Below are 27,410 nucleotides of genomic sequence, written 5' to 3' on the forward strand. Positions count from 1 at the left end.
TGACTGGAACATACATATTTCACCTGAGGCCCTGTGAGTACCTGTTTGTTTTCACCACTAACCTGTGTGATCCCTCCAATGCAGACACTGCTCTGCTCTAAGCGGCAGAGTCATGAGCAAAGCCATCCCAAACTGTGCCTTCAACCAGCACTGGAAAGATAGGCCAGAGAAATAGCATTGTAATCTGATTTGACTGCCATTCAAAATGTCACAGGCTCTCCATTAATTTGAATGAGGATTGCACCAGGCCCAAATTACTGACAATAAAACAGGGGATTTATTTTAATATTTTCACCTTTTCACTTAAAATCTTCCTGTTGAAGCACAGAAAATCACATTTCACATGTACCTCTAGGTGGCTACAGTGCGACTTAGATTTATCTGTAAACCAGTTCAAAATAAAGCAAAATATTTGCTCTGCAGCTGGATATTGGAACTCAAACTGACAGAATGCCACTCCCTCCTTAGAGCAGATGGAGCCATAAGGAAGAGGAATAGCTCCAGAGTACCACAGTGTTTAAGCAGAGGACCTCTAGGATTTTCCTCTTAGAGTGCAGTGGAGAGTCTGCAGTTTCAAAGCATCTTACTCAGCTGGAGACCCCAAAGACCAAAGTTAGAAGAGAAAGGCTATCTGGAATTAGCTTCTCAAACATCACAGCTCACTTATTTGATGAAAACAAAAATACCTTCATATTAGGAAAAAAAACAAGCAGCAAAAAAATCCCAAATGAAAAAAGAAAAACCAACCCCCCCCCCACAAAACGAGCCAAAGAAGCTTGTTTTGGTAAATAATGAATGCCTAAAATATTGTTTGTATTGTGCAAAGAACTTGTAAGTAATGCTTGTTTGCTCACCACTTAATTAGCAGTTCTAAGTGATGGGATTTTGCTGCCATTTGTGAATGTGCAAATTTTGAAACTTCATTTCCCAGATGGAAAAGCTTCCAGGGGGTCATATCATAAAGCCATTTAAATGAACAAAACAAATGACAAGTATCTGTACTAATGTGGAAAATGAAGGAAGCTGTATGCATTATTTTATGTAACTCTTGTTAAATGCCTCGTTTTACTTGTGTGGTATGTTTTTGTTTGCATAGGGGTAAATCAAAAGAGGCTGTCAAGATGAGGAGCACAAAAGTGTCAAATATATCAAACCCCTTTAGACATGATGAGGCCTCAAAATTGACGAGTCCTCTCCTTCTGTCCAGCCAGCATGGTAATATTTATGCCTAATATTTGTGCCTAAACAGAAGCCTTTGCTGCTCTGGTTTCATTGTCATAACTAGACTTGTCACAACTTCACTGTCACAACTAGACTTGGCAGAGATGGACATTGAGGAAGGTTCCATCCCTTCCAGATCAATACTGAGCCATAGAAAACATCTGAGTCTGGACACTGCTTTCATTCCCTGTGAAATATTCCAAATTCTTGCTAGAGGAGTGATGAATATGGTTCTGCTGTCCCAGTAATTTGATGTTACATAGGCAAACAAAGTAAAGGTTTTAGCAGGTGCCAAAACCCAGCTGGATTCAACTTGTTGGTATGCTTAGGAGATGGGAATTTGCTTATCCAAAAGTCAGTCCTAGAATGGCAGGACTGTCCCAGTAACTCAGAGCAAGGTGTGGGGCCTTGCTTGTCACCCAGGGGGACAAAAGGAGGTTAGTGGCCAGCCTGGTCAGTGACCAAGTCTGATGAATAAAAGAATAAAAGCTGATGACATGGACTGTGACTGGATTTAATTCTGCATGATTTCCAGCTCCTACTAGAAGATAATATATGCCTCTTTAATTTCCAAAATATTTTTTTATTAGGTGCTTGTTTTCACAACACTACAAGGAAGAAGATGTTTTTACCATAACACCTGTGTGGTATCACATGGCCTTGCTTCCTGGAATTTTTATATTTCCATCTGAAGTTTCCAGTTTTCCTGGACCAGAGTAGTGAGAGCCTCAGTGGGAGAAATATATTTATACTTAAGAATCATTAATGTGAAGAGCAAACCATAGAATTGCAGCAAAATGCCTATTGAAAATGACATCCAAAATTTTTGAGAAAGAGGATTGAAATGGGGAATAAAGTGCATAGTTATAGAAACAGTGGTTGGTGTTCAGAAAAGAAGACATTTTGAAACATTTTAAAAAACAGTGAGTGCAACTCTCCTTTCACTCTTGCTCAGAGAATCTTTCCTCAGTCTGGCACCTGGGTTAGCTGGTTACAAAACTTTGTATTGGGATAGACAAGGCAAAAAAGTCAGTGAAACAGAACATGGGGTTAAATCTTGAACAGGAAGGTTAACACTTCCACCAGTTCTTTTAATTACAGAATTGCAGATTTTCACTTCTTTGGTTTGTGATTCAACTTTAAGGCATAAATTTACATTTCACCATATGTATTTTGCTCTCCCACGATGAATCTGCATTACATTTTAGACCTTTTCATTGTGCCATCAGTACACTCCCAGAAGAATTATTTTTTTTCATGGACTGAAGAAAAACACAACTCTGCAAAATCAGTGTGCTGATGCACCCAGGCCTGGGCAGCAGACAGAAGCAGAGAATATGTGCAAAATTACACAACCCCCTCTTTGAAAGTGTATTTTGTACCTGAGGTAGCACTGCTGGTCCTTGTCCTGCCAACCTCTGCAAGGAGCTGACCTGAGGAACCTTAATGGGCACTGCAGTGATAGTTCCCAAAGTCTGTGGGAAGAAAAACATTTGAACACAGCTTAAAACAATTGTAAAGGTTTCCCAGACAGAATCTCTCTGTTCCCTTCCAGCTCTTTTTCCCTTCCCAGCTGCCCTGGCTGGAGGCTCTCTAGGAGGCACCAAACTGTTTTCAAAATAGATCTGAAATGCACCACAGTGACGTGTATTGGTACAATGATGCATTTCATGATGGCCAGGGTCACAAAAAGATATTTGCTGTGCCTCAGGAAATAGTAAATACTGAATTATTAAAATGGAAAGCTGCCTATAAATCTACTACAGCACACAACATTCAGCTGACACCCATTTGGGCCAACACAGCATTTATTACTACCCATGCTTATTTTTGTTACTCACCCTTTTCTTAGTTGTACACCAAATTTATTCAAAGCTTATTTAAGATAGGATGGAATAAGCAGATAACTTATAAATTTATGATTGGGCCATAAATGTAAAGAAGACAGCTAACTTTTCCCATTCAATGTCTTTCATCCCTGATTTCACTTCACCAAATCATGGACTGGCTTGGATTGGAAGGGACCTTAAAGATCACCCAATTTCACCCCCAGCATGGGCAGGAGCACTTTCCACCAGACCAGGTTGCTCCAGGCTCCATCCAATATGGCCTTGGACATTTCCAGGGATGGGGAAGCCACAGCTTCTAACCACAAGTTCTAAAAATACTTTGGTTTACGGGCCAATATTCTTAAGGCAAAGTTTTGTAACTTTTATCTAGCATTTTGTTATCACTGTTGGGATGACACAGAAATATAAGCAAGCATATGACTGTCATTATAACAGCAAGAGACACTTAGTCACCAAACTGAAAATCTTACCAGGCTGTTAGAAATAGCTAATATGGAGAAAAATATAGATTCAACTGAATTTCTCTAAATTTAACTCTGCTCTAAACCAAGAGTTTGGATCACAGCCAGCAAGATAAAATATGCTATTATTACTTCAATCTGGTAATGAAATTTGTCAGTAGAAAAGAAACTATAACATAATCAGCTCAAGGAAAGTGAAACTGTGTCATATCCATACTGATATGTTCTCCTCAGACCCCGCCCACAGAGTGGCAAAACAGTTTATTTCATTCTGTCTCCAGTGTTTGATAAGAAATAACAAGTGTATTCAGGCAGAATATTCTTAATAAACTTCTCCTACAGCATTTATATTTTTACCTCTGCTACTCCTGTCAGAGACATTTGGGGGTGTGATGCTGCATATTCAGGAAAGATTAACATTTGAAAAATTGCCTATTAAAACAACAAGGAGAGCTGAACAGTTATAAACATGCAAGACAATTTTTCTTGAGTACTTGTGGATTATCAGTGCCCTGGATTATCCATGGAAAAATATACTCCATTAAAATTCTGTCTCAAGCCAAGAGAAGAGGGAAAGGGGGCAGAGAGAGCAGTATTTCCATCCCTGGATAATAAAATAACTAAGTTACACCTTCCTTTAGAAATTAGGGATCTGGCAGCAGGGAGAGGAACAGAAGAGGGTATTTCTGCCACAGTTTCCTTATAGGGTGATACAGGGACTAAAAACAAGGGGAAGGATCTGATTAAACAACTTCATTGCCCTCTCTACCCTATCACAGCCTCACACATTGGCAAGAGTACCATGATGAACTACTGCAGTCTGGGGAGAAGGAGAAATTGAGCTGCCACCTGCTGCTGTGAGCATTTATTAGACTTACCACAACTTCCTGCTTAATATTAGCAGGAACTGTAATCAATTCAGCCAGATTCAGAGTTTTTAGGGTAAATACCAAAGTGAACTTTCCAAGTCATGCTACAGAAAGCTTATCACAAGTAGGATCTATATTTTCCTACTGTCCCAAATGAGATTTCTTTCATCACAAGTGAAGTCCAAGGTCTACTTGGAAGTACCAGGGGCATCACTACTTCTCCGGGGCTGCACAGATACCCTCTAAGAAAGTTAGAAACAAAAAGTTCTGCCTTCTGGAAAGTTGTGCTTTAAAAGCTCCTGCCTCTGACCTTGCAAACACACATTCTGATATTCCTATAGATACACGAGGATGTGCAAAGATTTCCAAACTGGACAACAAAATACATGGTGGTTGACCAATACATGGTTGTGTTCAGTCCAAGGCTACACTTGATGATCTTGGATGTCTTTTCCAACCTTAATGATTTTGTGATGCCATTAAAATACAAAGAGTTGACACTGAATGAAATTGGAAATTGATTATAAAGATAAGAGTCAAATTACTGAGATGTTAAGTAAGATAGAGTTATCAATTGTTAAGATACACAATAAACTCCATGTCTGAGCAAAAAAGCTCTTCTCTTGCATTACTTTAAATATCTCCAGGGAATAAAAACCAACCAAGCATCTAGAACAGAACGACTGTCTGTCCTGTGAGGAAGGAGGTCATGTCAGCCTCTGGGTGCACCACTGGGCCAATTATGTTGGTTCAGGTTTCAAAACAGTGAATGATTGAGACAAAAGAAATGAAAGAACAAACAAGAAACACCACAAAACTAATCTGCACTGTTTCCTCAGCTTCACTGGAAGGCAAAGTCAGGAGGAATCATCTGTGGGTAGTGGAGAAAGGAACTACTGTCACTTCTGTCACCTGCACTTTCAAAAATTTAATCTGATTTATTTTCCTGAAGGAGCAGTTCTGCAGCAAACACACAAGTACAAAATCAAATAATGGCACTCTTAAATTATGAAATTTTCAGTGACAAAGATGCAGCCTTCTGTTTACAAAGGGTTTTATAGTAAGGACCTGTTATTGAACAGTCAAGGAAACAATCTCATTCTAGAAATCTTATGGCCAAGGAAAAAAATCAGAACTTCAATCTCATGTTAATATCAGCACTACAGTATGTTCAGACAGAGAGAGATGTAAGAATCTATTTTATTTTTCACTATTTGCATTGTTTTTTACTATTTCCCAGCTTGGGCAATAAATAGCTCAAGCTATTCAAGAATTCAATGACCTCCATACTTTTCCTGTAACACATTTCATCTCTTATGTTTGCCTAGGTCAGTATTATTGTCTCCCTTTCAGTGATTAAAAAAATCTAGATTTAGACATGAAATGATAATGGTCAGGGCTAGACTGTTGTGCAGGTGGAAATTCCAGTGTTTAATCCATGTGACTGATTAACTTCATCTCATCCATGCATGGAGACCTCCATCCAAATGGCCTAATTTTTAAGCAGACCAGGATGTCTCCATGATGACAGGTGAAAGAAGTGAGGTATGAAACAGAGAATCTCAGTTGTGCTCTCTGCAGTGAAGGAAGTGCCAGAATGGGTGGTTGGGCAGTTTGTCTCTGGATACAATTTACACTGCTTTGTTCTTATTCAAGCTGTAAATAAACAAGAAAAAAAATGGGAAATAAAAACATAAGTGTCTTTATCTGATGCCCTTGGCCACACAATGAGAACTGGACAAACTTCCCATGGTTCAGGCTATGACATGTCAAATCCTGCTCACACTTCCCTTCGAACATCGGCTCAAGGTGGACCCTCAGCTTCAGGAGGTAACTAATCAAGCTACCTCCCCAACAAACAGAAAAATAAACTTTTGTTCCTCCTGTTAGCAGAGCTACCTGTTTTCATGCCCTGACTGTCCAGGCCATGGTGAGTCTGATGGAGCAAAGATTTGCCACTCACTAATTCCACACTATCATTTTTATCCATGGGGACCTTTTTCTTTTCTCCTTCTTTTCCACTTTATCCAAAGAGCAAGGTTGTGCACATGCTTATAAACTCCTAATTAACAAGCTGAAAAGACATTTTTCTGGAAATGCTTGACCTTTAAGCATTTTGTATGGATTTATTGATACAAGCAGAAACAATAATTTAAAAGACTATTTTAGGAGTGCCGAATAGCAGCACTTTTGTAAAGATAAATGAATTTCTTATTTCTACATTTACAGCTCTAAGCATTTTAATGAAAAGGTCCGTAAAAGTCAAAGATATTTCTGAATCTCTCCTTTGTCTAGGGCTTTTCTGGTGACTTCCTGAAACATCTATAATGTGAAGGGATGGGGAAGTGAAAAGCCAAATTTCACTTTGCCTCAGGTTTGATTGTATGCATTTAAATCAGATATTACTTTATACAGTTGGGTTTTTTCCGAATAAGAACAAATACATCCAGTGTATTTCCTACTGTCTAATTCACTAAACTTTACATCCAGAAGCATTTTGGGAGCTCATGATCTTTTGCTAACTCTCACCTGAACCTCCAGCCCTGGACTGTGACAGAAAGCTCAACCACTCCATCCCTCAGTGCAGAGTTACTGGATAATGAGCACATGGGACTGGGACACAAGACATTTCCCAGCTCCTGTCTGCAGCCACCTCCACAGGCAGACAGGGATCTGGCATGTCAGGGACATGGTTTTATTCAGCAATCCACAGGTGCTCTCAGATAGGAATGCAGCAGGCCCACTGAGGAGGGGACCTGTAATCCCTGTTGGGTAAATGTCATCCAGCAACACCTTCCAAAGGGTCACATTCAAATTGCAAAAAGAGGTGAAGGGATCCAAAGGAAATCATCCTTTTCACTGGCCAGTTTATTCAGTAAAATAACAGGAATAACTTAAAATAGGAAAACCAGCCCAAGTCCCCAAACAAGAGGACACAGTTGCATAAAAAGAAAAATAAACAACAAAAAACAGTTCCTCCCATTCAACCAAAATAAAATGAAAAATTTAAGAGATATTGCCAAGTGCAGTTATTAAAGATGATCACTTATGACTGCCATTTCTATTAATGGCCTGCATTGTAACTACAGGAGTAACCAACAGGAGTTGGATTCAATGATCCTTGTGGGTCCCTTTCAACTCAGAAGATTCTGTGATCCTATGATTCTCCTGCAATAAATCAACTCCATCCCAGGATAAAGGCTCTCAAAGACAACTGAGGTATAGAAGTGTGAGGACAGTAGCAAGTGGAAGACATAAAAAGTGAAACAAAGAAGTATGGCATGGGCAGAGAATAAGAATTCAAAGGATGAAGTCTAGAGATGCTCAGAGGATAAAAGAATGCTGCAGTGGAAACAAAGATGAAAACTACATTATCAGTGATCAGGCTAAGGGCCATACATTCAGTTTCCAGCTATTTTTTTATGACTTATTTAGTCAATGCCTGAGTTTTCAAATCTAGGACTAGTTGATTTAAACAAGCTCTGCCTTTCAGTCCTGAATGAATACACACACACACATATACAAACACACACACACACACACATATATATATATATAGATATATGGATGTATCTACATATTGTATCTCTATTGAAAAATTGCATTTTACTGAGTTTGGGCACCTACATTTGTCAAACCTTTGCTATGGTCATTTTGAATAGTAAATTGCCTTCCCCCCTCCTTTAGATGTAGTAACAAATGCTTAAGGACTTATTGCTACAATTAATTATCTGCACAAACTCATTGCAGAGCTTGTGTCCATGAGCAGTTTAAGATTACATCACAGATGTAAAGCTGTTAGGGGACATAACTGTTCTCCCACTCCAGAATTACACCAGGATAAAATCACTCCAGTCAATCACTGAAGAGAATCAGACTCAACCAGCAACAGAAGGTTAAAGACACATTCAGTTCTACAGCACGTTACCAAAATAAGAGTTTAACTCAGGAACATATGGGTTTGTTGTATCTCAGCTGAACAGTTCAATTATTTGAGCTCAACTGACACTACATTGCTGGATTATTTGCAAATTATTTTATACTGACATCAATACTGCAGTACAAATACTGTGTTCCTGCAATGAATTATGGAAATACTAATCTTCTTCTTTTTAAAGAACATATGCATCTTTTTAAGATCTAGGTCTTCTTCGTGTTGAACCTAAGCTATTAAAAAAAAATCTTTTTGTCTGTTATGTGTTCAATATTGGCAACAACAGTTTTACAGAATGGATTTTTAATGTGCTAGTGACAGGGGAACAGATTGCTATGGCAACAGCAAAGACGAAAATTCTTAACCTGAATGGATCATCGCTGAAGTAATTGCAGGGGTTTTTTACCCATTCTACATCCATTTTACAACTTGAATGCTGCATTCAACATTAAGCTTGCTTTATATAAATGCCAAGCACTGTGTGCAGCCTCCAAGTTGATTTGACCTAAAACTTGCTGCCCCTTCCCTCACAAATCCTGGATAACTGCTGTTCTCTAGCTCACCTGAACATCTGAATGCCATCGTGTTTTCAGAGTCCACCAATAAAAGCAACAGGCCTTTGGACATAACTTTGATGCTCCTCTAAGACATGTTCAGATGCATATTTTTTCTGTCCTTCTAGACTCAGCTTGCATAAAAATTGGTGGAAATAATTTTTCATTCTCCAAAATCTGGTGAAATCACTGTGCATAGTATTTCCAGTAAACTGATGGAATAAGGTATCAGTTTCACATTTCATTGCATTCTAAAGAGGCTGTTATTTCAAACACATACTTTGTATGAACAGTAATTTAATTGGAATTTCATAGAAATGTAAAGGTTTACAGGTTTTAAAAGTGTTTGTTCTCCCCAGTTCCTCTCCCTTTACTCAGACTTCATTAATCATGCTTGCCTATGCAATTTATTATTGGTATGAAGTAGACAATTGGAAATACATGTCCTGTTCCTTTTTCAAAATATCAATATTTTTGAAATTATCCTTCCTTTGGGCACCAAAAATACTATTTGAAACAACTCTACTTATAGCCAATTATCAATGACTTGGACTTTTGTCCTGGAACAGCTCTTTCTACATGGGGGTAGGTACAAGCAGTAGGAGGCAAAGTACCCCCCTAAATTCCACACCTGCTTTGAAAACCAAATTCTTAGTTATTGCTGAGGTTTTTGTACTCATCCCTTTCATCACCACTCATTTGCAAGGAAGCCCAAGGTGGTACCACATCTCATGCAGGTATCAGAAGAGAATATGCAGAGATGAAACAAACAATGTTCTGCTTTTCCTGTGTCTCTCAGGCTTTTCAGAGCACCACCCAATTTATCTCTGCTTTTGCCATGGGATTTTCAAACCACCAACTCTACTTCTTGCCACTTGCACATTGCCATCTGTGTGCACTGAAAAAATACAAACTCTGAACACACTGTAGGTATGTTTTCTGGAAAAAGGAAAACACAATGAATACAGCCCACATTTTTCCCTGTTTCAGAAATCCCATTGATTACTTACACAAGGAGACATCTGTGCCAAATGCCTATTCCTAAACACAATTTGCACCATAGTATTTACTGGTCAGTAGCTTTTTTCTAATGCACCATTTTTCAATCAAAAGATTTATAAAATATTTCTAAATATATTATAAAAATATTTTTATATATAAGTATAAATTATTTTTATTAGGATTTTTCCACGAGCATTAGACCACACTCCAAATTTCTGCATCAAAATAAAATAAAAAAGAAAAAAAGAAAGTTTGGGTGTACTAAATGCATTAGCATGCACATACCTGTTCTGTGATTTGTAGCCTTATTCAGAAACCATATTTAACTAATTAAATCTCCACCTCCTGCACAAATGAGCATAATGCCGATGAGTTGAAGCAAGACTCAGCAGCTGTGATCACACCTATAGTCTCTTGCTCAGATGATTCATAAAAGGTTTTCTGTTTAACTACTCAGCTGTTCCAGGTTGATCTGGTTTTTAATGACTAATGTTTTCAAATTACTTAGTCTGCATTCACAGTTTGCAGAAATGTTCCCAAGTAAAGGGAAAATGTATGAACAGTGTCACACAAAGCAGTTTCACACCTCTCCCTCAAGTGAGCTCAGGCAGGAGTAAAAATCTCCAACAGACCCAGCAGCTACTGAAGCACCACTGTCCTACCACAGCTGCAGGATGTGAAGATTACAGTATGAAAACACCCCTCTTAAAAGAAAATATAGCAGTAATAATAACAACAACAAAAACCACTAATAGCTTGCCAAGCCTATTGTACAGTCATTAGGAAAATAGTGAAAGACATGCCAGTGATATAGATTAATTCTGCTGGTACAAATAAAGCTTCTCTAGACCTGACTTCAGTGGAGATGTTCCAAACTCACACATTTGACAATGCTCGTAGAATTTGCTGAGGAATCCTGTGTTATTAAGGCTTATAATCTTAAACTTACTGAAGTGTAAACACGACATGATATGCCAAGATATAAATAAATTTTGGTTGCATGTAATAACTTCTAAATTCAAAACCAATTTCTGGATTCAGGCTAGAAGAATGAGAGAGCTCATATTCCTCAAGATTTGACAATTCTGAGCCATCATAGTGATGGTTCAAAGCCACTTACTCTGGCTTTGAAACCCACTCAAAACCACAAATACAGCAGAAACCTGGAGCTTTTTATCTTCTCATACTGATTAGGGAGGCTGGGCTGTCCTTTTCTAGCAATAATAACACATGCAATTTCTAATTTCCCACATTACAGGAAAGGTTAAAAATTACATGTTGACAGAATATGGAGAATTGGCTTGTATTTTGAAAAGTCAAGTGTGAGGGAAAATAATATAATGCTTCACCCCAAAAAAAAGTGAAAGCAGCAAATTGGGTTGTGGGGTTTCATTAGAGCAAGTGCTAACTAATTACCATATACAGTCTTCTAAATCATAGTATCCCTGAAGCATATCTGTCAAATTTCTACAGTATTCTTATTACTGCTAGTCTACAATATCCTTCTTTAAAAAAAATCTTAGTGTACTAAGATATTATTCAAAGAAAAATTAATATTATATTAAATTAAACAATGCTGACTTCTGGGTTTATTTCACACCCAGAAGGATAGTAAATATTTAAGGTAAAACCCTTAAATCATCATTACCAGTTCAGCAAACTACAGGAAGCACAATGTTGCTTTAATTCTATCAAAGCTGTCATTCACATTCTGGTATTACCTATTCAGTCACTGCTATTGCAGTGATCCTGCAAATAAAAATAAACACATCTCCAACCCAGGCAGTCTCATTGCTTGATTCAGTGAGGGATGCAACAATCAAATTGTTTACAATATCCTACATGTGCAAATTTGATGACACAAGTCACTGAACTGGAGTTGTAATAAAATAAAACAAGAAAAAGAGGCTAAATAAATGTCTATAATAAAGATCTCATGGAGAAAACCCCCCAGACAAACAATCATTAACAAAATGTCTTGCACAAAAGCAGAGGGCATGGTCTTGCCTTAACTTGTCAAATCTCCAAGGACAATATTTAGCCAAAGAATTAGAACAGTCAAAAAGACCCCAGTACAGAAAAGCAGGGAAATGGGAACAGATACATGGATATGATGAATCCTGTTGAAGACATGTGAATTATATACATTATGCTCAAATAGAGGATAAACTTGAAATAGTTTTCTGAAATCACTGATATTGAAGCCTGATTTTGTAAGATCAACAAAAAGAATTTTGGTTTGCCTTACCTTGCCTGGTGCCTGCCTTATTTTAAAAGGGTTTATATTTCAGTTTTCATAATGATAAAAATCCAATTCCAATGCAAGTCTTTCTACTCAAGAGGGCAAAAACACGACTCAAGACCACAGCATACCATCTGCACAAGAATTATCTGCACAGAAGAAACATCAAGCCCAAGAGTGATTTAAAAGCAGTTAAAGAAGAAACAGGCTCATCATAAGTGAAAGTAACCAGTCTTTTCCCACCCATACACACATATATGAGTATCAAAAACACACCCTATAGCTTTTAACAGGCATCCGCCAACACTCTGTCCTTGTCACTGATGGAAACTGAAATATATCTGTCTTGCCATTCAGCTATTCTCTAAATTTAGAGATGAACAAATTTGGTTAAATTTGGATCAGGCACTTTGTGACTCACATTATCCTCCAAGTTGGCAGTCCTTCACATGTCACACAGAAAGGCCATTTAACATAGTGCACAATCCCACTCCTGAAGAGGCACTGCCCACAGTCAAAGCAAGGGATACACAAACACCCCACTAAAAGGCAGGAAACCCATCCAAGCCACTCTTATATGAACAGCAAAGCAGTGCCTGTGGGTTGAAATATGCATTCAAATCTTTTAATTAGTGCAAACAGAACTCCATCACTTTGAGCACAACTCTCTAGATTCCTAGACAGGGAAGGTCTGTCCTTCTCCATAGGAATATCTTCACACACAGATTACTTCCTTCTCTCTCTCACACATACAAACACTTTTAATTGCTTATTGTGTAGCAATTTAACTTGAATTTTAATGAAATGGCTGTGATGTGAAAAGATAACAACTAAACCCTAGCATCAATAAGTACTAATAAATATTAATATAACATAAACACCACTTATATTGCGAAGTGAAACAAGTTTATTATCCACTCATTAAATCCACTGATGAAATACAATTACTGCCTTTATTACTGTCAGGAGTTACTTCTAAGATAGTTCTGTTTACTACTTGAGTATCCATCAGCACTCTGTGTTTACAGCATCTACTGTCTCACCCATCTCTCTCACCAACCCCTCCACATTTATACATGAAATAGCTGAAGATCAGTATTTCCTGATACATTTTCCAGTCAATTTCAATATAGACACAAATGCACATTGTGAGATTAGTAGCAGACCAATTGCCAAATCCTGATATAGTTAGAACACCAATAGGAGATCTTATCGTGCCTGTATTTGCAATATGAACATTGAAAGAGGATAAATACAGAATTTGCAGTCTGGTATCAAACAGATTCCTGCAAATTATTCAACTATGCCACAAACTCTGAAGATAATGAGAAAACCTCACCTTTAAACTATAAATGGAACTAAGACATTTAGCAATATTCCAAAGCCTTTCATTTCCTTAAGTGGTGCCTTTTATTAAAGTAATAGCATATGTAGAATAAGTAGACCTATTTATACATCCCATAATTTAGAAAAATACCTAGGAGATGACTTCTCCAGCCCCAAAGCTGATCATCTTTCACTATTACAAACTGCACTTCAAGTTTGAATCACACAGCCCTCAAATTTTCTATCCATCCCCTCACATTCTTGGTCCTCCATTTTAAATAGAAATAACTTGAAAATTCTGACATTTTCAGGAATACTTGACTGATAATTTCTGTGAAGCACAGACAGCCTCCAATTACAATGAAATAGCTACAGTGTATTATCATTTTTAGAGCGTTCTTTGCAATTCTGAAGTGAATCAAAGCTCTCCACGGGAGCTACTCTGATTAACGTCAAAACAATCATGTGCTAAAAACTCTCAGCATTAGAATAAGGGACTCAGAATTTTGTTTGTATGGATAATATATAAGGATGTATGAAAATACCACAGAAACTTCCATAAGGGGACTGCCTATATATTCACAGAATCACAGAATTCCAGAAAGGGTTGGGTTGGAAAAGACCTTTAAAGCTCACCCCATCCTACCCCCTGCCATGGGCAGGGACACCTTCCACAGACCAGGCTGCTCCCAGCCCCATCCAGCCTGGCCTTGGGCACTTCCAAGGATACTGCAGCCAGAGCTCCTCTGGGCAACCTGAGCCAGTGCCTCACCCACCCTTACAGGGAAAAATTTTTTCCCAATATCTCATCTAACCCTGCCCTCTGTCAATTTGAAGCCATTGTCCCTTGTCCTGTCACTCTAGACCCCTGTCCAAACTCAGTCTTCACCTTCCTTGTTGGGTCCTTCAGACAATTAAGTCCCTGCAAATCTTCTCTTCTCCAGGCTGAGCAATCTGGATTCTCCCTGGGTTTCATCACAGCAGAGCTGCTCCATCCCTCTGATCATCCTGGTGCCTCCTCTGGACTTGCTCCAGCAGCTCCCTGTCCTTCCTGTGCTGGGCCCCAGGGCTGGAGGCAGCTCTGCAGGTGGAGTCTCACCTGAGCAGGGCAGAGGGGCAGAAAACCCCCCTCCCCTGCTGCCCACACTTCTACATTTTTATCTTCCTAAATTTTAAAACTTTATTTTATAGGCAGTTAAAATTGCTCCCAAGAAAAGGCATGAAATTGGAGCAATTGCATTTCCCTCCTTTAACCTGGTCTCTTCTGTTTGGTTCTCTATGGACAGGACAATGCAGTACTTCTGGTTATAAGGAAATACAAATGTGCTGACAGCTCCATCACTCTTCTGCAAGACCAGGAACCACTGACAAAACTAAAGCAGTTTTCAGTTAATCTCCTTCTGCTTGTGTTGCTCAGTAGAGACACTTCTCAGATACTCACAGGAAGAAAATCCATTCCACAAATACTTAGCAGCATGTCCATTCCTACACCCCACTGCACATGGATCTGCTCATGGGATGTTCAGTGACACAAATGCTAAGACAACAACCACTGTCTGGTCTCCAGAAACTGGGACTCGCAATTATTCCCTTCTGGAGGCCAAAGGATCAGTGACTAAAACCATCCCTCAACTTTGGAGGAGTTACAATAAACAATGCACCCCAAAGTAAGGGTGAGAAAAGCCTCTTTCTCACAAGCCTCTGCATTCATATGTTAATTCCCTGTGAGTTGTGGTGTCCCACTGGCCCTGCCCCTGTTCAGCCCCTATTTCCATTTTTGTATGTCTGCTCGACTGCTCTCCCTTCCCTGAATCCCCATTGGCCCTGATTTGCCACATTGCTCTGCTCAGTGAATCCCCAAAGGCTCTCTCTGTTTTTAAACACACCTTGCACCATTTTGCCCTACTCCCATTGGACCCTGATCCTCTGAACCATCCCCTTTTATCCCACCTATAATCCTGGACCCTCAGTCCATCTGGGTTCTTGGCCCAGGCCTGTGTTAAAAGTGGTATCCTGTTCTCAATAAATCATCATTTGGATCCCCAAGCAAGAACCCATCCTGACAGCATTCCTTATCAACCCAACATTCTCTGGCATTCATTTTCTTCCAGCAGGATGTTTGTTTGCCAGTTCCCACAGAAATAAATTTGGAAAAGTTGCTCTTAGGTTTTTACAACAAAGTATCTGACAGTCAGTGTAAGTCCACTTTTACCTACCCTTTCCTGCTGAATATTCTGCTGCCTTCACTGAAAATTTTTGGCTGTGTAATGAATACTATATAGGGCCTGATGAGGTTTTATTCAGTTCCTGAATTTTGTCTTTTCAGTCTTTATTCAGTCTTTGGGTGTCTGAACCCTAATGCAGACCAAATGGGAATGCAGATTGAGCAGAAAAGAAATCCACATGCTTTGGATGCATTGACACATACGGGATATTTTAAAAAGAAGCCATTTATCATCAGGAAGCATAAGTGCTTATTGTGAATCTGACATTTAAATATACCATCAACAGCAACCAGCACTGAGAAATGGTTTAATTAACCTGAAAGGATGTAATTTTATGCTATTTAGCAAGAAATACAAATTTTAAAGTGCTTTTATGCTGTATATATCAGAGTAGTAAGGCCAAATCCTGCTGTTAGATACACATATTTAAATATGGAGTAAATTAATGAACCTCCCTTAATGAACCTGCAACTAAGAGGGTGCAGATACAAGCAGAATCTGTCACACACACTCTATAACCCACTTCCTAAAATTACCATGTTCTTTAGAACATTCTAATGGTAGAGTTAAAACTTGGGCCCCAATGGCAAGAACTGATCACTGAGTGGTGAGTGGAGTGGTAAATCCTTGGAGTTCCTACTCTCTGAGAGTTTTTCTTTATTATTATTCTGTCCTGGGGTGGTGGTGATGCTTGTATCCCCATTCATCTGTTTAGCCCAGAAATAAGTTTTGCACCTTTAAGACTGGTTCTGAGAGCAAAGAGGGGAGAGAAGAAGTGCAGAGTTTGTTATCAGGAACTGCAGTTGCTCCTTCCTGCTCCTGGAATGTGCTGTCTGCACATGGACAGACAGCAGGACAGGGCTCTCCTTTGCTTTTAGTTAGTTTTTGGCTAGCTGAGGCAGAGAAGTTCCCTGGGCTGTGGTTTTTCTTTTCCTTGGGCCTGTTTAACCCTGCTCTGCACAGAACACCCAGCAGAGCACCGGCAGCTCCAGCTGTGGGCGCCGGGCCGGGCCTGGGCCGGGGCATTTCCAGCACTGAGGGACTGACAGAGACTGAGTGAGCTGAGCTACAGCCATGGAGGGGCTTCCTGAGTTTGGCATCTCTTTGGAGCAGCAAGAGCTTTTATTGTTTAATAGTGTCCATTTTTTTTGTGCTGGTGAATGCTTTACCTGTTAAATAAACAAGTTTTTTCTATTTTTCTTCAAAGAAATATTTCCCTGAACCACGTAGATGAGGGGCCACTTGAATCTGCTTTCAAGAGGAACCCTTTCAGAGGTTTTTCTCGCAAATTTGCCCTAAACCAGGACATAATTTAATTTGGCTAGGTCACCTCTCCTCTATTTTCACATATCTCCTGAAGGTACACTCTAATAGGATCATACTTCAGAATTCTTCCAGAGTTACAACAACTCTGTGCCCATGATGGCATGGTCAGTACTTACCTGTTCAAAATCTCCACATCACTGGTTTTCTGTGGAGTTTTCTCCTCTGTTGTTACTTTGAACAGAACACTGTTACCACGCCAGGTTGCTCTCATAGACCAGCAAAAGCAGAGTCCTGATAAGACCCCAGCAGGAAACCCAGACTTTGTTTCACATTTGAGGAAACTATAAAAACCAGAACAATATATGGAACATCAATAGGAACTGTTACCCACACAGAGCAGTCATTGCTCTGTTCCTCCAGGACAGACATCCAGAAATCAACACAGCGACCAATAAAACAAAGCTCAAGTAGGCCCCCAACAAATCTCTTCAATATCCTGAAATTCATCAGCCATCCCTGACCAACACAGATCTGAAGAAAAATACAACTGAACAGCAGTTGTAACACACAGTAAGAGCAGGAGCCATGGACTTCAGAAACACAACAATTTTGGCAATCACAACCTGGCACGTGTCTGATGACAGCAGGATGATGGTGCTCTGGCGATGGCCAACATGACCAAGGCTCTCATAATCCATAGAAAAATGTCTTTATTTTCCCCTCCCTTAGATCTGTGTGGAGCCTCTGGATTGTTCTTTTGTCCTTGTGCTCAGTAATTATCATTTCCACCTGCATTTCAGCACATGGATTTACATGGATAAGGAATAATAAGTATGAGGCAGATGTGCAAAGAGCTACAGCAAAAGCTAAAGGGGGCCATGGCATGATCCAGGTACTTGTTGAACAGTTCTCATTCCCAAGGATGCCATGTGCAGCATGGACATGTCTGAGGCATTCTCAAAATTACCAAAAAGGCCTGTAGTGTGGCTGCCAATACAGGGATCCTGCCTAAGGCAGCCCTTGTGAGCTTCCTATGGAGAAGCACAAACGGATCAGCATAAGTGGATCCTTTATTTCTCAGTTTTCCCACAGTAAAACATGGAATAATAATGCCTTAGTCATACTAACTCCATATTGTGAGGATAAATTAACCAGTGCCACGTTTTTAGGCACTGTAGTAATATGAATTCTAAAAAAAAAGAGCTGTATATAGCCACATAACCAATACAGGTAAATACCTCTATAAATAAAACCTTTAAGTACTGCTGCAATACAAATAATAAATAAAAACCAAAGAGGACTTAGTCATATGCACAGGCAGATTTACAGTTATGGAGGAAGTACTTTTACAAAGAGCATAGTGAAGCATATAAAGTAGGATGGTGAAGAGAAACGTAATAAATCATTCTACAAATACATTATTCTGAAAAATGGCCATTGTAGGTAAGAGTATGTTGCTAAAGTTCTGGGATGCATTTTTTTTCTGGTAAATTGAATATACAGATAGCTAACAGGTATAAATGAGCATCCTCCTACATGTATAAAAGCCACATTTCCTGAAGAAATAAATGGATACCTGTGTTGTGTGCTTAGTCTAAACAGGGACACAAGTAGTTCTGTGAGCTGCGGAGTTAATGAAGTATTTGTGGACAACAATTTACTATCCTGCCAAGAGTTTATAGCACTATAAATCCTCATAGTGTATTTTGCTTTGAAAGAACACCTCTGTATAGAAAAGCCCTGGGACAGAAGAGTACATGTGGTTGGGGAAACTCCCAAATTTCCTCCAGCTGACCCAGGAAATAGATGTGTGGGAAGGGAAGTATAGAGAGGGGCAGGAGGCAGGTTTGATGCTGTTTGTGGAGTCATGAAGGACAGGGAGCCAGGGCCTTTTCTTTACAAGGTAGATTGTTCCAGCACAGCAGATGGGACTTTGTCCTTCAACAAAGCAATTTCAGATCTTGCTTTCAGTCAGGAAATTGTGGTGAGGATAGGAAAGGATAAATATCACATAAATATCATTGCAATAAGAATAAAATTTGAGAGGTTTGTATCAAAATCTCTTTATACAAAGTATGTTGCAGGTACAGGCATACCATTGCCTACCCATAGCTCCAGGCCATTCTCTCTACACAATTCTAGCAATTCTCTGAAGGCAAAGCACACCTATCATGTATACATCACATGCCAGCAAAATTCAGCTTATGCCAGCAAAATTCAGCTTTGGCCAACATAACTTGCTCCAGACCATCCAAATGAAGCTCTAAGCTCCATTTCTTGCAGTGGGAGCAAGAGCTGCACTCATGATATCCCTGGCTGTACCCTTGCATCAATCATGTCCTCACACATGGGATTGGCACTGGAAGGCTGCCAGGGAATAGTGTGGATCATCACTGATTCCTGCAGCTCACCATTTCCAGTGCTTACACATCTCAATCCTTTTTAATCTCACAATACATCCTGCTTCTAATAAACCATGTGATATGTATGCAAACAATCCTTTAGCATTGTTATGCATTTATTTACTTAGATACTTTTCCCCATGCAGATATGGCTTCCATTAAGTCAACAACACTTCCAAATCACTTTAAAAATTGGCTGGGTAAATAACAGCCTAAAATGAAAGCGAAGACTTGCTGCTGCCCAAATGAATTTTTTGTAACAACCTTACATTTAATCCTATCTGTATTTGAAAGCTCTGTATTTAGACAGTGTTTGATGACCTATTTTTTTCTGCTGAGTTTCATTTAGCATTTCATTCTTCTTGCTAGATACCACATGACATGACCCTATACACATCCTGATCCTTTAAATACTTCCAAGCACTGTTCAGACACTCATAGCATTACATTTCATGCCCTTGCCCTTTCCCTCACTTTGCAGATGCAGAAGAAGCTACACTACACCAATAATCTCAGTTACAAATGTCAGATTGCCATTTTAGCCCAGTTTGCAGAAATCTGTTATCCTCCATCTTACAAACTACATACACTCCTCTTGAAAAAAAACCCAAACAACTTTACTGAGCAGTAATACCACTACAAAAGAACCTCAAAAGAAGGCACAGTAATGAAATTTCCATCCAACTCTACAGTGCTTGTAGCTAAGGTTTTACTACATTGATTCATTATAACATTCCAGGAACAATCAAGATTCTGAGCATGAAGCAAGAACAGATTTTTTTTATTTTCCCAGAAAAATAAATTTTTTAAAACAAGTTTAATTTGGGTAGAGGAGGGATAAATAACACGCAGTCTGGCACTAAGCTTGATGACAGTTTAGGACTAATGGTCAGCTTGCATTTTTTATTTTTGAAATTCAATATTTCTTATTGCTTCTATCCATGCTTGCTGACTATTCTCAAAAAGATAAAACTATGACAGTCCTCTGATTAGAAACCTGCCATTCCTCAGCTTCTTCCTTCATAAATTACAAACATAATCAGAGATAATTAAATCACAAAAAGACAAATTTTCAACTACAAGTTGAAAGCTTGCTATGTGAAGACATCTCTAAGTAAAAACACTAGAGATTTTCTCTAGCAAGACCAAGGCAAACCCCAAATGCTGGTCAACATACCCATGCCATTCCAACAGCAGTTTGAAATGAAGCTGTTCCTTGCAAGGAAAAGTTGCAATGGCAGGACCAACACTGTTTCAGGTTTGAGAGCATCCTCCTTGGCTCCAGCAGGCTCAATACAGCACTGAGCCCAGCATGCCTGGGATGTGCAAGGTGGGACTGGGACCCCTTTGCCCTTTTGAAAGGATAAATGGGAAGGAGCATGGAATATTCAGCACCACAGCAGCTTAGAAACTCTTCCTCCAACAACCCTTGAAGAAGTGAAAAGTTTGCAGCCAAATGTTCTAACTCACATTGCTCTCCAGCACCTGGGACTGGTGCTTCACTATTTGGTCTAAACACACTAAATTATATTTCAAGCTTCTTCTCTCACTGCTTTGATTATTTTCTTCCAATGGCTTCTGACAGTGACAGTAAAAGATAGTCCTTCACAAAATGATAGACTGTTGTAATATTGAAACTATTATCTTTCATATTATTATCATTTATATAGTTATTTTCCAGGATTCTAAGAAATATCTACTAGGATATCATCAAGTATATTTTCAGTAAAGCATAAACAATACCTTCTAAAAAGGAAATTACCCAGCATGAGATACAAAATGGATATTCAAAAGCCAATTCCCCAGACAAATACCTCAGTGTAACAGCTAAAGAGACACTGTTTCTCCAGAAAACCTGACAGGACAATTTGGTTTTTAAAGTGGCTGGATGTGCTTTCCATTTGTTAGTGGATGCAGTAGATGATGGTCATGCCCCAGAAGTTTAGGAAGAGGCTTCCTGGGTATTAGTAGCAGTAGTAGTAGTAGTATAATCATCCAAGCTAACTTTTCTCCATAGCACCATTTAAACTTTCAGTTCTCTGTTTTTCTTAGGAGTTGTTCTTTTATATTGCTACAGAGTGGCTATTCCATCATCTGTAATAGGAATATTTTGATTATGAGCTTGCTATAAGATCTCTGGCAAGATTCTTATTTGAGATCTCTGTAGATACTGTGAAGATGCATATGGTAAATAATAGTGTGTGCACAAAATGCTCACTTTTGAAAAGGAAAAAAAACCCCACTTTTATAGAGTTGCTGCATTTTGAGTAATCTTGGGAGCTTTTCTTATTAATGCCATTCAGGCAAGCTAGGTGTATGTGGAAAAAATATGCCGGTTCAAGCCTCTTTTGATACCTTTAATTATTAAACATCTTGTCAACTAGAGTTGACATCAAAGGCACTTAATCCTGCAAGCAGTTCTGCCCATGTTTAACTTTATCCACTGACCATAACTTTGGACTCCAATGCAATTACATTTATGAACAGCCTTTGGGAAACTGCTGGACTGCTGTTAAAGCCCATAAGAGTTTTGCTGTCAACTTTGCTTGTTTAAAATATGATGTGTGTATAGAAGTGTGTGTGTGTGTGTGTGTATAAAGTGATAGACATGCTTAGTTCTTTCCAGAATCATATCTGAAAACCTTACTACTGGGCATAAAGTAGAAACCTTGTATCACAAAACTTATGTGTTTTCTAGGAAAATATATCCTGTCTTACCTTTAAATCCATCATGCACTTTAAGATTAGAAAGGCTTAGTGGAAGTATATGTGTGCTCTGGGAACTATAGTTTTTGTGTTTATATGAATCACAAGCATATGCTTTACCAGAGATATTAGCTTCAGATTTTAATATACAGAAATTACTTCTTTTTGGTCAAAGGTTGGACTCAGTGATCTTTGAGGTCTTTTCCAACCTTATTGAATCTGTGGTTCTGTGATTCTAATGTCAGCATTACTCTAGCAATTGTGACTTTGTAGAAATTGTTCTGAGTTTTCTTCATTTTTGTCTTTACCTTTTGTTCTCCATTATCCTGACAATCATCCCAAGGAAGCATAGGCAATTGTTCTCTATGCTGTTGTGTGTCATAGAAGTTTTGAAGAAAAAAGAGCTTTCTCTGATGAAGTGTCTGTTAAAGTTTGTTCTCAGACATGAACGTGTGGGTTACTGAATAAAAAAACTTCTCACAGAAACACTCAGTATTACTCTGATTTCACATTTTCACTTAAACTTCTAGTAAGCAATATTGTAGTGGTATTAGTACAGCTTTACTTTGTTCTCAGACAGTTCAGCAACAGAAAACACCTAAGCAAATAAAAGTTCTTGACTCCAAAAGACAGAGTATCCTTGGTAGCTCAGTGGAAACAACAACAACAAATTAAGTAGAAGTAGATTATGACTTTCTTGACTAACTTCAACAGCAACTAATTACTTTTTGTCTTGTTTCAAAGGAGCGAATTAGTGGAGGAGTACAAAAGCAGAAATTCTGCAAACAAACAAAAAAAATTTCACTACTCAAACCACCATCCATCCCTTCCTCACTTGTTCTCCCTACAAGAATTAACAGTGGGTCAGTTTTGGGTCTTGGCATGTGATGCATGTTAACATTTCTCCTAACAACCTCACAATTCTGTCTATTCATATGCATGCCACCAAAAGAGCTAAGGAAATAAAGATTACTGCTTGTTTCAGTCTAAGTTATGATAAATATGAAATGCTTGTAAAACTGGAACAATTTCATTTGAATATAGGTTTTGTGGCTTTTCTAAGTAAATACAAGGAAAACATTATGTCCTTGGGAGAGGCTTGCAAAGACCAATTGGCCCACATCTGTTACCTCCTGAGGGTACAATGTTACACTAAGTTCATTTAAATAACTGAAAATTTTAGAAACTAAATATGGAAGTATATACAGAGGATCTGGTACTTAAAATTAGCTTCCAAAATAGAGGTACAGAAAAACTGTCCATTTAGGGAAAAGCAGCAACAGCATCTCTTCTGTGTCTGTTTTGTTAATTTTATAAAATGCACCTATCAAAACTTTAAAACAACCCCTTTAATCAAACTGTGTTAATTAAGAGATGAATTTTTTTCATCTCTTTGTGTTTTTTTCCTTTGTAACAGCGATTTTTACATTATAACCCTGAGAAGATGTTGGTAAAGGAGTGTTGACAAGAAACAAAGATTATGATATGAGAGATTAAAATAATCCTCAACAAAACCTACATCTGCTGTATTCTATTTTTGCCAGATTAATTAAAAGAATAATCTGAGCATTTAAAGAAAAATAAAATTCACATTTTGAGAATCAGTCAGCATAACATATTATCAGATCATTTTGGAATTATGAACAATAAAATACTAAGCAAACTTTGGACACTGCAGCAGAAAACATGTGCTGATACAATGGAAGAGCCAAAAGAGAGGAAAAGAAAAGAAAAATAATTTTTGCTATAAATGCTGGAAAGCAGGTCTCTGCTTCTCATCCACAGCATAATAGCACACACAATACACCAATTTTGAAACAGCATCTTTTCAATAGCAACATGACTTTCATTTTCACTGCAGGATGCCACAGGCAGTCCAGAGTTTGAAATATGTATGCTGGTCACATGCAAACATGCCACAATGTGCTGGAAATCTGCCACTTGTTTATGATTTCCCATCTTGTATGTGGCAGGATCTCAACTATTTAAAGCAGAGTTAATGTTATTTTCCATATGTATCAAAATAACTGTGGCCTTCCTATTTATTAGTGCATGTAAGCCTTGTCCCCATCCCCTCCTTTCCAGCTAGGTCTGTGTTGTAAAGGTTTACAAGTAGGAAGGTAGCTGTCCAACAGTTTTAGCCTCAAATTTGATTACTCAAATGCTACTTCTGCTACCACAAACCACAAGTCATTCTGTTTAGTGAGCGAAGCAATGGAAAGAGCAAAAGGAGAAACTGTTTGCAGGTGGCTGTGCTGCTGTGACCCACACACTGAGCAGTGGGGCACATGTGTGTGCACACACACAGCACTGCTCCTGGCGCTGGCTTTGTCTCCTTCATTGTCACCCTGCTGCACTTTACATCATGCCTTCAAACCCTTACTGATCTGATGTCAGCATTACTTCACATGTGCATCTCAAATGGGAACATGGTCATGCTCCACAAGGGAGGAATTCTCAGCTCCTGGCTGCTGTCTGCCATAGCAGTGATTTAAAACAGACACACACCTTTCAGCAAACCTTCATGTTTTCCTAGTAAAATATGAGATCTGTTTAAAAAGGACCTAAAATTCACTCTCCATCACATTTATATTTTAACACCTACACGCTGTAGATAGAACACTCAGTCCATTAATCTTTCCAGAATGATGCTCTGACAAAGCAGTCTGGTTGTGAAAAGCTGCAACTGTTTACAGAGCAATATCATTTTTTTTCCTTAGTGGCCCCATGGCTATGAGAAAACATTTGGCATAACCCTGGGAGTTTACTTAGCTTGCAGAACACTGGGAATCCACTTTCAAACCAAAATTATGTCTCGGTCAATAATATAACATTCCACACTAATCTAATGCCATGCATGCAAACCAGCTGAACAGACTTCTCCAGCAATGAGAGCCATGGCCTCTCTTCATTTACCCAACAGTCACAATAAAATTCTCTTAAACAACAGAATATTTAATATTCAGAGAGTGACAACACACAAACTCCCTGTAAACACAGTGACCAGCTATGGCACTTTAGTCTAAGGCACATTGTCTAAGGATTCTTTAGTACATTGTCTAAGGATTTTGGTTCAAACCTATGAATTTCCATGTATTTCTCCTGTATTTCCAAATTGCTACTTATATACATGGCTGATCCTGCCTGATCTGAACCTTAGGTCATGGTCCAGCCATCCTCACAACTTCACACACTGAAACAAAGAAATGAGCAGGGCTTCAGCCAGGCACAGGTGTACACACAGGCACCCAGAGGAGTTTGGGCAGTGTTTATGGAGGCAAAAGGCTTCACAGTCTGTATTTTATCCCTGAAATCCCATAAAGAATGGTTCCTTTTGCATTTATGCCTTGGGCACCAGGTTACCTGTGCCCAAGGAGAAGACATTGAAACAGGTTCTCATACAAACAAAAATGAAAAGATTGCATGCAAAGATTTTATGCTGTTTCCAAAAATGCTGCGCTTCATGTTAAGGCGTTCAAGACGTGCAACCAAGGAGGAGGAAGAAGAGGAGGAAGAGGGAGTAAAAGGAGGAAGAGGAGGTGGAGGGAAGGGTTTTAAAGAAGGTTGGGCAGTTCCTCCTGCCAATAGCTCCGCAAATGACCTGTCAGTTTGATGCAAACGCTCTGCCCAGCTTGGGCGGGTGCAGGGGTGGGGAGAAAGGAGGGGAGGGGGAAGGAATTTCTCGACAGAGACATTTTTAATGACCCCCAGGGAGAGGTCACCGTGGCTGACGTGAGGTACCCGGGGGCAGGCAGCCTTCCTCCTCCTCCTCCTCCCTTCTTCCCCCAGTCCCCCTTCCTTTCCTAAAGCAAGCATCCAAAGGCACAATTAATAAACAAGAAGGTAGTGACTATTCGACTAACTAACACTCGAGTGTTAGTTTTTGTAAGAAGAATTAAAGAATTTAAAAAATAGCAGAAGAAAATCTGGGACTCAATGGAAGCAGCCTTTCCAGGGCCGGAGTGTCAGCCAATGGAAGATGAACGTTAAACACGGGCAGGAAGGTTTGTGTGTGCTGAAGTACAATCTCAGCATTAGTTGGTCGGATTTTTTTTTACAGCTTCTTTTGTCTGTTAGTTTCATCTCCTTTCTTTCTATTTTTCCTTTTCTTTTTCCTTTTCTTTGACAACTTCCTGCCTGCCTGTCATTAGAAGTAAGAATGTATTTCTTTGTCTCTGTCAGATCTTAGTTAATTAGCCATCACTGCGGCAGGCTCAAGGATTTAAATTCAAAGTGAAACTCATTCTAATCAAAACTGCAGCAAACTGGGGGTTTTGTTTGACTTTAACCTGAGAGTCAGTTATTGTATCACTGATGTACATATTGCATTACCAGCTGAGTGCTTTCAGCATCCCTCTATCAGTGTGAAATATTTAATCGGCACAAGGATCCAATCAGCACAGCAGAGGGGAAGCTGGTGTGTGCATTAATTTACTTCAACTGAAAAGCAGTAAAGCAGGTCAGAAACATATAACCTCCTCCCTTTCCCCCTCCTCCTTCCCCTCCCAAGCAAATACACAGCACATCAGAGGAGTTTTGTCAGGGGGAGGGGGGAGGGATTGAAAGCCACCCTTTATGAATCCAGATAGGACAGTCAGACAATAAATTAGTCACTCCTGCCAAAGAATGACAAACACTGCCTGAAACAGAAGAGGGGAACAATGCACAACACCACCACCACCCCCAGACATGCCCCCTAAAATCCCTTCTCCAATTAATTACATTGTGTAATTGTTAGTTTTTTAATCTTTGACTCTTTTAAAGCTGAATGATTACCCCTTCTGTGTATGACATTGATCAGAAGGAAAGCACATGCCAGGAAATATTGAAACAGTCTTTTTATTAAGGTGCAAAACAGCTTTTGATTTTCTAACCTGACACCTTCTCCAGGAAAGGCTTCCATTAATATTACTGGTATTAAAAATCTGGTTTAGAAGCATTCACAAGCTCTCCTGCACATCAGCAATTGTATACACGGCAGTGCACAACATCTAAACTTTTCCCACTTCTAATTCTACCCTTGTATTTTTCTTCAAAGACAGTCAAGTTCCTTGTCTCCCTGGCATCATAATGAGAATACCAACATGCCATTTTCTTTCACAAGGGATCACATACAACCTCAATGTTACATGAACAAATTTGTTCAATCCTCCAAGCAAAACCATTGTGCAGAAATGTGACGACAGACGATGATTAAAGTTGCATCAAAAAACATCCACCCCAGCTTGTCAGTGGGAGTGACCAAGCTCTCATTGTGGCTGCTCTCCAGGACAGGGCAGCAATAAAGAATTAATTAACAGACTTATGCAAAAAGAGAATTTTCCAAGCTGGTAAATACTCCAACAATGGTAA

At 39.1% G+C, this 27,410-nt stretch overlaps 1 protein-coding gene across 2 annotated transcripts in view; it reads right to left on the bottom strand.

Annotated features, from left to right (window-relative positions):
- Positions 1-27,410, bottom strand: part of PHF21B (PHD finger protein 21B) — a 132,828-nt gene that overhangs the window by 33,626 nt on the left and 71,792 nt on the right. For both annotated transcript variants that reach the window (XM_064736582.1, XM_064736573.1), the window contains one exon: positions 2,604-2,696. In XM_064736582.1, the coding sequence (XP_064592652.1) occupies positions 2,604-2,696 (93 nt within the window). The remainder of the gene's footprint in view (positions 1-2,603; positions 2,697-27,410) is intronic.

Source organism: Zonotrichia leucophrys, chromosome 1A (genome assembly GCF_028769735.1).
Source record: "Zonotrichia leucophrys gambelii isolate GWCS_2022_RI chromosome 1A, RI_Zleu_2.0, whole genome shotgun sequence".
In the NCBI taxonomy this organism is placed as follows: domain Eukaryota; kingdom Metazoa; phylum Chordata; class Aves; order Passeriformes; family Passerellidae; genus Zonotrichia; species Zonotrichia leucophrys.